An 11,900-nucleotide genomic window follows, 5' to 3' on the forward strand; every position below is an offset into this window, starting at 1 on the left:
TGCAAACACGGGACCAACAACAACCGAAGAGAATCGTTCAACGTGACAGAAGTGCAACTCTTCCGCGAATTGCTGCAGATTTCAATGCTGGGCCATCAACAAAGTGTTCGAACCATTCAACATTAGCGATATGAGCTTTAGGAGCCGAAGGCCCACTCATGTATCCTTGATGACTGCACGACACAAAGCTTTACGCCTCGCCTGGGCCCGTCAACACCGACATTGGACTGTTGATGACTGAAAACATGTTGCCTGGTCGGACGAGTCTCGTTTGTATCGATCCGATGGACGTATATGGATATGGAAACAACTTCATAAATCCATGGATCCTGCATGTCAGTAAGGAACTGTTCAAGCTGGTGGAGGCTTTGTAATGGTGTGGAAGGTGTGCAGTTGGAGTGATATGGGACGCGTGATGCTTCTAGATACGTCTCTGACATGTATCACGTACGTAAGCATCCAGTCTGAGCACCTGCATTCATTGATGTCTATTGTGCATTCCGACTGACTTGAGCAATTACACCAGGTCAATGCGACACGCCCCTTGTTCACAATTGCTACAGAATGGCTCCAGGAACACTCTTCTATGTTTAAACACTTTGTGTTGTGTTGGCAGAAGAGCCAACACCGTGTTACGAATGGAGGCCGAAATGCCCGCGTTTTAGCTCACGCAGGCTGGCGTGAAGAGGGAAGAACTATACTGACGTGAGGTCTGGAACATGACAAGGAATGAGAATGCAGAAGGCGGACATAATTAGTTTGATACTTATCTTTATCTATTACTGATGAACGTCGCTCTTGACGGTACATGATTCACAATATTATCTGTTCAGAATACATTACTGAATATGGCGCCTTGCTAGGTCGTAGCAAATGACGTAGCTGAAGGCTAGGCTAAACTGTCGTCTCTGCAAATGAGAGCGTATGTAGACAATGAACCATCGCCAGCAAAGTCGGCTGTACCACTGGGGTGTGTGCTAGGGAGTCTCTAGACTAGACCTGACGTGTGGCGGCGCTCGGTCTGCAATCACTGATAGTGGCGACACGGGGGTCCGACGCATATTAACGGACCGCGGGCGATTTAAAGGCTACCCACCTAGCAAGTGTGGTGTCTGGCGGTGACACCACTGTCTGGCCATCAGATTTCCCAAACATGAACATTACTGAACATACCTGGGATGCCTTGCAATGTGCTGTTCAGAAGAGATCTCCACTCCCTCGTACTCTTACAGATTTATGGACAGCCTTGCAGGATTCATGGTGTCAATTCTCTCCACCACTACTTCAGACATTAGTCGAGTCCGTGCTACGTCGTATTGTGGCACTTCTGGGAGCACGTGGGGGGCCTACACGATATTAAGCAGATGTCCCGGTTTCTTTGGCTCTTCAGTGTATTATGCTACTAGTAGGTCACTTAAGTTAACGGATGCGTCTTATTGGAGATGTATTAAGACCAACACTTGTTCTGAATCAGAATTTGAATAAATACACGTGCCTACATCTGCGATTTGTCCTTAAAAACTCCAGAAAACGGAACAACACAGCTCCCGATTATGTGAGGCGAGTGCAAGGCTGGCTGAAAACTGCGATCTTACCAAAGTTGCAATCCTTGCTGGTCAGATGCCCTCGTATTCACTCTTGACAAAATGTATGCAAGAGTGTTTGCTGTATCATGCTGCTCCGGGCGACGACGAGGAGGAAGAAGCTCTGGATCAGGCGATGCCGAAGCACGCTGCGTCTCGCGAAACGTGGCGGAAACAGAGCGAAACCTGCCGCGCTCCGTTTGGCAAAGCCGGTCGAAGCCCGTTAGTTCGTGCTAACGGACTCTTGTATTTACTCGCTTTTGGCATCAGTACCTAGCGAGGAAAGTGATTTCCTTGACCACACATTGACATTTAGAAGCATTCTTGCCAGCTCTGAGACCGAAGCGCGTACTTGTCGAGGTTTGGAACTAATCACTCGTCTCGCCCAAAAATTGTACCCTGACAGGGAGTGATTTATATGACTATTTATCGGGGGCATTACCGTAAAGTGCGGGAGGGATCTTGGAGCATCGTTTTGGTGCCCCAGGTGAGCGAGTATCGATAACAGGCGGGCTGGAGCCACTAGGACAACAGCTTCAGGACACGAGGAAGGCCCACAAATTCGTGCTTCCGCACTTTCCTACGTGAGCGTGTCTCACTAGGGGAAGGCCTCAGACACGGCCAACCGATTCGGCTCAAATTTGGCAGGTCGCTTGTGTACAACCTAAAACGAAGGAATCTGTGATATTTTGGGTCAACACTCCCTCAATTTTGAGAAAATTGACGAGCAATCGACTCAAAATTGGAGGGATCGATAGATAATTGTAAATAGAGCATTTTTCATCATCAGGTATGGGGTCCGCAAACGCAAACTTTTCCAGAAATCGAGGTAAGAAAGTTTCACAACAGCCGCTTCTGTAACCACATGGTAAACAGTTTTCGCCGGCAGCACCGACAGCGCAACGGAAAAAGTAACTGGCTGGGAATCGGAGAACCCGGGTTCGAATCTCTAAGAAACCTAGCGGATGTTCTTTTTTCGTTTGTATTTTTCCCTATCTCAATTGATAGGGATAGGAGGGTTAATAAGGTAAGTAAAGTAATAAGGAATGATAATAATAAGTCAGGCAGACTAATTTCCCAAACGCCGTGAGTTATTAAAGTATTAAAATTTTAAGCCTTGTCACATGAAAGCAACTCCGAGTAAGGGTGCTGCGAAATCCTCACGAGGGATCACAGACAGCCAACCGCGCGACGCTTGTTTACAGCGAGGCACGGGACAGAATGCACGGGGGCCTCTTCGTCATATCACAGTTGTGAACCTGGAAGAGGGAAGGTGTCCAGCACGAGTCTTATGGAAGTCAATCGCAAAGAGTTGTTTTCCGTCATTAGGCTGCCGCGGAACTCGTGGATACATGTAGTGATTCTTCCATCGTTAATGCGCCGAATGAAATACGTTTTGTGAATGAATATAGTGTTCTTCCGTAAGTAACATATGACGAGTACTGTATGCAGTTTGTAGTAATAATGGAGGATGTGCATCCTTCGAATAGCGCTGTAATATATAGTTGGGAGCCTGTCACAGACGAGATGGCACGCGGGAAGTTACCGCACGTTACTAAATACGTCTCTCATATGGAGGTACAAAATATAGAGGATATGCAGAAAGTGACATCTCTTTTCAGCACGCAAACGGCGTCACTGATGACCAGTTTTAATCGTGATTACGTGATCAACACCGATCAAACAGAATGCGAGTATCGGGAGAATATTCGACGCACGTTACCGCATAAGGGAGAAAACGAACCCTTGTCGCAGTTGGTAGTAAAAACAAGCTAACACATTCGTACACGACGCAATATGACATCACAGCCTCTGTAAAAGTTCTGCCTGAGGTTTACCTGTGTTTACAAGAAACTAATGTTACATTGCTCCTCGGGTTATAGAAGAGGTCAATCGTTTAACCGACTCGTTGAAAAATGTTTGCATTACCTGCTCCAAATCCGGGAAACGGACGAATGCGATTTACAGAACATTTCTTGAGACTGTTTTATAACCATACTCTTCTGATAACACGCTTTGTCTAATATTGGGTTTCTGGAGTGGACAAATTAATACTACAATGTACGACACAATGTTTATAGATGGCGAGGGTCAGCAGACGTGCACAGCAAACGTAATACCGCCAAGCTGCACACCTGTGCGCCAGCCGTGTGATGTTTATTTCTATTGCAAGGTTAAAAGCTTTATTTCTAGGCTTCAAAGTTGCAGTGTGCTTCTGGAAATCCAATGGGAATTGCAAAACCGCAAGGATTTTTCAGGCAATGCTATCGAATACGTGGTAAGCATCAAAATTAACTCCCAAAAAAGACATATTTTAAAATGTAAACCAAGTTTGTTTTTCGTGCACGCTTCTGAAGGCACAGTGTAGCTGTCGAAAGAATGCATTCATTAGATGTTCTTGGTGCCGTGAGTATATTTGTTTCGAATGTTTATATGACAAGTACCATCCACCTAGTTGTTTGAAGAAAAGTGAGGACACGTAACAGTGACTGGAAGAGCCATTGTAAAGTGACCTGGAGTAACATTTTAGCTGTTTACTATCCCAAAAGGTTTGACAAATTTATTGGCCTACCTTATTATTACCATTCCTTATTGATTTACTTACCTTATGAACCTTCCTATCCCTATCAATTGAGATATGGAAAAATACAAACGAAAAAAAAGAACATCCGCTAGGTTTCTTAGAGATTCGAATCCGTGTTCTCCGATTCACAGCCAGTTACTTTGGCCGTTGCGCTATCGGTGCTGGAGGCGAAAAGTGTTTACCAGGTGGGTACAGAAACGGCAGTTGAAAAAATTTCTTACCTCGATTTCTGGAAAAGTATGCGTTTGCGGACCCCGTACCTGATGAGGAAAAATGCTCTATTTACAATTCTCTATCGATGCCTCCAATTTTGAGTCGATTGCTCGTCATAACCTTTAGGGGTGATTTTCTCAAAATTTCGGGGGTGTTGACCAAAAATATCTTAGATTGCTTCGTTTTACGTTGTACACAAGCGACCTGCCAAATTTGAGCTGAATCGGTTGGTCGTGTCTGAGGCCTTCCCCTTGTCAGTAGACAACGGTACGAACCTCACCAACCCAATTTGTTCTGTTACTATTTGCTAAAGAGCTGTGAATTACGGAACGTTAGGATTCGAAGACTTGTCCGTAGAGTTTGAAGAGGGATTAAATAACACGTGATGAAGGTGACAGAATAAGAGCCAAAACACACACTTATCGTGGCTAGACTCCACACACATTGTCATTTAAGTCGACATATGGAGAAGTAGAGAACAAACTGTACAAGTATGTAAAGATTTCTTCAAATAAATGAAAAGTTGAGAGATAAATCAAACAAATTTCGAAAATGTTGCTTCAAACCTAGCGCCAAATAAGGTTTTTAATGAAGGTTGAGTTAAAAAATCTACAGGTGCTCTGTGACATTGACTAAAACAAAAATAAACTGCAAATTTTTCTACATAATGTTAAGGAAGGAAGAGAGCTCTCCAAAACTGCAATTTTTGTACCTTACGAAGATTGAGAACAGACGTAAAAAGCTACACCAATCTGTCGCCTGACATGGAGTGAAAATACTAATTTCATTTATTGCCAACGTATAGAGAATTACATTTTAGTCAGCAAAGGTGGTGCCAGAAAATGAAGAACTCAAAACGAAAGCGCAGTTTGGCAACAAAAATTAGAATCTTAGAATTTAGCTTTTGGCGACCACCATGCAGTACTAGCAGGAGACATAGCAGTGCCAATGAAATAGAAAACAACACTATGAAAATAATTGTAGATAAAAGAGATCTTAAAATATAGTATACGAAAACAGAATATAAATAACGGGTATGTATAAAAAGTGCCACGATTTCCTCCTGGAGCTAGTATTTACCGAAAAAAGAAGACAGGTAATAAACATCACGTTTTGCAGTAATTTCCACCTGTCTGTTACAAGTGGACAGTATAATCAGCGTCGGTGCTGCTGGTGGCTACCACGCATCCTGACATTATTCAGTTATTGCTCGCGATACATCACGCACACTTTCTAATACACCTAGCTCCATTCGCTTGAGATCACATCCTAATCTTTTTGACCCTACGAGTATGCCACCGACAGTTCCTGCCCATACAATGACAGTGAAGCGATACAGCTACGTCCGTGATTGCTCGAGGATTTTCAACGCCTCACACGGGGGTGTTGTGGTAATTTACTATGGCATCTGCTATGAATCACCTATAAATAATTGTTTGAAAGAAATTTCCGCCATTTGACTGTTACTTGTTGATTTATTAACAGTCAAATGGCTGAAATTACTTTCAAATAATTCTATGTGACTGTTGTCCCCCAAGAAGGAAAGATCATTAGCTACCAATAAAATGCAGGCATAAACTGAGATCTTTGACGGCTCATACCTAAACAATTATTAGTTTTCGGTCATATCACTATAGTAACTTTTCTTCTAGTTTTCACCGATACTACAGCCTGTAGGACTATGAGACTGTTCTTTTTTTCTTTTAGATACCATGTATAAACGTGCACCAGACATCATACACATATCTCAAGGAGGATGAAAATAGCCTTTAATTTGACAAAAGATGTGTACAAAAACAAATATATCTACACTCAATCAGAGTTTCAGTATGTTACAGTAATAGAAACAGAATGATTATATGCAGCTGAAAGTCTGAATTTGACTGAGAGCGAAAATAGGAAACGTGTAGGAGAAGTAGAGGAAAATTATAATAAAATACTGGTGTCAACAAAACAAAATCGTAAATACAGGAAAAGAAGTAATGAAGATATGTTCGAGAACACTGAGAAACTAAAAATAACGAGAAGAAAACTTAGAACGAGAATTTATGGCCATCTGATTCGGATGAATGCAAACAGATTATGCAAAAGAATTCAACCGGGAAAATTCGCTCTGCTGCAAGATGCCCCAAAATGTGAAAGAGATCGAGATTGAAGAACATGAAATTGTGAAAATAGGTATTTTCCAAAACAAGGTTTTACATTGCCTTCTCCAGGGAAAACCAGAAAAGGAAAATTGGAGAAAATCATCCAGAAATTCGGAAACGTATTGGAAGAATCTGGAGAACAAGATGTAGATATTTACAGGTTCCGCAGGAGAATCAAATCAATATTTTAAAAAGTTTTTCTTGTTAACGCACGTTTCCGTTTGGAGATCTAATAGTACGAACATTTACGTTCGGTAAATTTTCATTCGTGTGGGAAATTTCTCACAAAATGCGGAACAATTAATAAAGATCGACTGCAAGAGGATGCAGAAGACAATGGAAACCACAGCATTAAAGATAATGATCTCTCCATTGGCTAAGTATCTAAGACTAGCCTCTCATTAAAATCTCCGTTAGGGGACTGCAAAGGGGGAAGAAACCATGAAAAAATAATTGAATGACTAACCAAAGGATTCTCGGTGTTAGAACGTGGAATCTCAGTAACGCGAACCCGGTAGAACATCTGAAAAGTAAAATGCAAATGCTTTGTCCAGATACTGTTGGGATTAGTGAAGTGAAAATGAAAGAAGATAAAGGTATCGTGTGGGGAGCGTAGAGAGTTGCATCAACAGCAGCAGAAAATGGTATCACGGAATTCGGATTCGTTATTAATGGAAAGTTGCGTTAGGAAGTGAATTTATTTGAACAAATTAATGTTTGGATTATTCTCATCGAATCGATAGAAAACCAGCACCAAGAACCGTGTTTCAGGTATACACGCCAAAGGAACAAGGAGCAGATGATAACTTAGAGAAAATATATGACGGCAGTGAACAGGTAACTTAGTATGTAAAGAAGATGATAATGGCATGGGGACGAGGGACTGTAACGTGCGACCTGTGGAAGATATAACTAGGGTAGAGTAGGTTGGAATATGTCCATCAAGTAACTGAGGTCGTTGGATGGAAGTGGTTCTCTGGGGCGAGGAAGTCGTGGCGGGCCGCATCAAAACTGTCATAAGACTGATGGCCTGGAAAAGAAGAAACAAATAATAATAACAATTTCTACATTGTGTGAGATCGAGAGGCAAGCATGAACACTGCATCCGTAAATAATTTGTGTTTTGATAAGAGTAAAAGTAAAAGCTACTGGTGTCACTCAGTTGAAACTGATGGAAGATAAATATTTCTGATCGTACGAATAAACTAATTTTGATCTGCGTAACAAACGCAGACCATGAAACAACAGCTGAACTGCACAGAGTTATAGTATTCTCCGTCAAATTAATGCTGTTTTCGATAATAGGAGGCTTTTCTTCAAGGAAAGTGAAGCCAAAACAGACTTAACCTTAATCCTGGGAACCACCCTTCACATTAACGTTCTAACCAAGACATCTAGTAACTTCTGAGTGAAATGTTTCAAGGTTATGCCTGAGACTGGTCATTTAATGATGGCTTTTAGTAGGTATCTAAAAGAGATAACTACCAAAAAGTATGAGCCATACCGTCATTTTATCTTTGCATTATTGTTTTTTCAAATTTTTTATGGTTAATTAGTTCTGTAGAGTTCCTCATAACTGAATGGGACAGTCTTCAACCGCGCGACCGCTACGGTCGCAGGTTCGAATCCTGCCTCGGGCATGGATGTGTGTGATGTCCTTAGGTTAGTTAGTTTTAAGTAGTTCTAAGGTCTAGGGGATTGATGACCTAAGAAGTTCCATAGTGCTTAGAGCCATTTGAACCATTTAGAACTGAATGGGACGCAGTATGATAAATCTGTCACACATCCGGAGAGCTTTACTAGGCTGTTGGAGGCAGTACGCCTTATTCCACTCTTTTAACTAACTTACTTATCGAGCCAATTATAGGCGGACCTACAGATTAACGAGGATTCGGGATCACGACACAGATCGCCATTTTTCTCTTTATCAAATATTTTTCAAGGTGAAAGATATAGTAAGTAACAGACAAAAATACGGGGACTGATCGTGAAACGGAGGCAGGACTTTTCGATCCATAGTCGAACACTTTACTATTTTTTTAGCAAACACTGTATTGACATTTCATTTTGCTTAGAAATACTTTTCATGAAACAGTATTAATTCCATGTAAGAAACTTTTTACAATACAACGAATGGAAAAGAAATTTCACTGTCATAAATCTAGGAGCAGTAGATTCCATATGTTACTTTCCTCTGCTGATTTTTTATGAATAAAAAATTCTTCTGTCTTATTAGGATAATGATACTTTTTAAAAAACTGTTCTTACATTCTTCAGTCTCTTCTAAAGCAATGTTCATAGATCGGCACTCACAGGTGATATGTGTCGAATAGAGTAGAAATGAAGTCATTTAGCGCACGGTCCTCATCAGTGTTCAATATTTATGGTGTAATATTGTTCTTCCACGTAAGATACATTATTTTTATGCTATAACTTGCTTGTGAAATATTATTTTCTACTTCTTGCCAAATTTTCTGTTGCGATCTCACCTAGTCTATTCGTTAGAAAATCCAATTTTTGTGTAGGGTTTGTAATTCTCCGTTGAGCCCAATTCTGTTTCACACAACACATAGATCCACCGAGCCACATACCAGTTTTACATTAACAAGAGAGGTCTGCAAAAACATTTGTATGCGTCGTGCTGCGTGCTACGAGTATCCATCACTCTTACTCGGTACATAAATACGAGAAGCCTGTAGTTTCCGTTATTTATAGTGGAACTGGCTATTTCTGTCATTATTTTGTATATATAAGACTAAAGCAAATGCTTATTTCAGCCACCAAAATAATAAGCCAATAACTAATTTGAAACTAAATAAAAATAAACGCGTAGCTGCAAGTCCTTGCAAATTACAAAAAGTATGAAGAAGTTTTTATATTTTTGTGGGATATAAAATTTAAAAACGTCTCCCACACCGACCTGATTTAGCTTCACTGATCAGGATAGTAAAAAAGATGCGTATATTAAGGGAATTTTCATTCACAAAGCAGACTTATCACATTCACACAGTTCAATACTGTTCTATCCTGATTAAATTGAGCTTAACTTAAATTCCATAAGGCAGTGAAGCAATTTCGAAGTCTCGGTGCGACGAAAATTTTCAGTCGATTTCCTAAAAGCATTTGTAATAATTATTAACTTTCAGTGATGACATAGGGAAGACCGGAGATCTGCTGGTAAGACCGTGTTAGCCTATTTATTGGAAGTAATAAACTGGATATCTTGAGCATACAAAACGGCAGGTTCGTCCAGTGTAAATCAGACGTTCCCCACGGATCCCGTGCAACACAGCGTAGTAAGCAGACACTGTCAATAATAATCAGTTAAATAATACGCGAACACACTTACTTTAGTTTAGTTCATGTATTAAATTCCTTCTCATACAGAATCTCATCAAGATGGCGACTAGCTCAACAATACATACATATACATCTTCGTTCTTTCACCGCTAATAGGCAAGATCCTTCATTCTTTTCATAAGAGAAAACATAGAATGCAGAGAAGCTATTCCATGGAGTAAATGCACGCTCCAAGGAACAACAGGGCTTGAAACTGCTTTGCATTGATAATCATAGTATATTAAAATTTAGGAATCGGTAAGATAAGAAGAGATATTTCGAGATATGTACTGAGTTATATAATTCATAAAAATTTCTGAAAATATCGCGGAGAGACAGCTGCAAGAGACAATACAAAGTGACAATAACGCTGAATGATATACTTACTTTTCTAGTGACAGACGGATATCCTCAGGAGAGACATGAGATATATAGGGCAGTGATGATGTCTTAATGACCAGACAGTACCTAAGACATTTGCTATAAATGTTGCTGCGTGTCTGTGACACAGTTTTTGTTTCTTCAACAATTAACCCTCACAGTACCAGCAAGATATGGTGGAGAGCTTATTATGTCCACATTTTGAAAATGTTGCGCTCTAATCAGTACCTTTACCTTTCAAAATTTAGGAAAAATATCCATTGTTTTTAAGGAATTTTTCTATCGAATACCACATATGTTTTAAAATATTCAGTTAAGCTTAACCTAAAACTATAAATCTCAGTAGTAGATGTCATTTTCCCCAGCGAATGTCGTATTCAATATTTCTAGAAGCGGAGCAATTATTACACATCAGAATCTCTTTGGAGAGTACATTGAGAGTAAAAGTCTACGACAATGAACCAAATTTTCATTTTAAAATTTTTTTGTGGTGGTCATAAGGTCCGTAGTAGACGTTAATGAAAGTGCGTTGATTTTGCTAAAAGTGTGCTAAAACTTATTTTCAGGTTCCGGACACTGCTTACACCCCAGTACCTCTTTAAAAATTATGTTGCTAATTGAATTAAACAACAATCACAAATTTTGTTTCTTTTTTCAATTTTTGAAGGGTGGGCATAAAGTACCACCAACCTCCCTTGGTAATGCACATTGTGGAAAATGCCTTGGTATTGCTAGGGTTAATAACTTGCATAGCAAGTGGCAGTGGGGACTACCACTATGCGTTTCTTCTGTTTACCAACGCGGTGGTCTCACAAAACTCTGTGTGTGCTGCGTACAGGGCGACGATGGAGGCCCACTGGAGCAGGACGGAGTGTTGGTCGGAATCGTCTCCTTCTCGCCGACGTCGTGCTCCACGAGAGGTGGAGCCGCAGTCTACACGAGGGTCTCCGCCTACATGGACTTCATCACCGAAAATATTTAAGTGATCATTACGCCTGTCTACAAGAGGCTACTAGTAACGATGTCTGAGGTTTTCAGTTTTCTCCCACACTACGAATTCTTACCGAGTACAGAATCATATATGGAGCATAAAAATTGTATAACTTGTAATTTTGATTGGGAAAGAAGACACTGCACACCTTGAAATCAACATATTGAGATGTACTATACTAAGAGGGAATTGTATTTTATATCTATACAATTAAAATAATAATATCTGTGAGTAAATGTCTAACGTATAGACCATTACACCTTACCGCCCTCATTGGAGCAGACTAACCATCCAACATTCAGTTGGGATAATTACAGTTTTGTAAATGGTGAGTGTGAGAAGACACCCTGTGAAACATTACTAAATGCCTTCTTTGAAAAATTCCTACAACACATAGTTGGGGAGCCCACTCATGATGATAATGTACTGAATCCAATAGCAATTAACAGACTAGTCGATTTAGGGCAAGTACACATAGATACTTGGATCAGTATATGTGAGACAGATTTAACAACAATGATTACCGAAGTATAAAGAGCCACTATAACAAGTCGAAGGATTTATGTCATCATCATCATCATTTAAGACTAATTATGCCTTTCAGCGTTCAGTCTGGAGTTTAGCCCCCTTATAAAATTCCTCCATGATCCCCTATTCAGTGC

The 11,900-nt window shown here is 40.4% G+C and overlaps 1 protein-coding gene across 1 annotated transcript in view; it reads left to right on the top strand.

The window, feature by feature from the left end:
* Positions 1-11,229, top strand: part of LOC126455798 (coagulation factor IX-like) — a 126,764-nt gene extending 115,535 nt beyond the window's left edge. Inside the window, exon 13 of the mRNA XM_050091558.1 lies at positions 11,086-11,229. Within this exon, the coding sequence (XP_049947515.1) occupies positions 11,086-11,229 (144 nt within the window). The remainder of the gene's footprint in view (positions 1-11,085) is intronic.
* The last annotated feature ends 671 nt before the right edge of the window (positions 11,230-11,900 follow it).

This window comes from Schistocerca serialis, chromosome 2 (genome assembly GCF_023864345.2).
Source record: "Schistocerca serialis cubense isolate TAMUIC-IGC-003099 chromosome 2, iqSchSeri2.2, whole genome shotgun sequence".
Classification (NCBI taxonomy): domain Eukaryota; kingdom Metazoa; phylum Arthropoda; class Insecta; order Orthoptera; family Acrididae; genus Schistocerca; species Schistocerca serialis.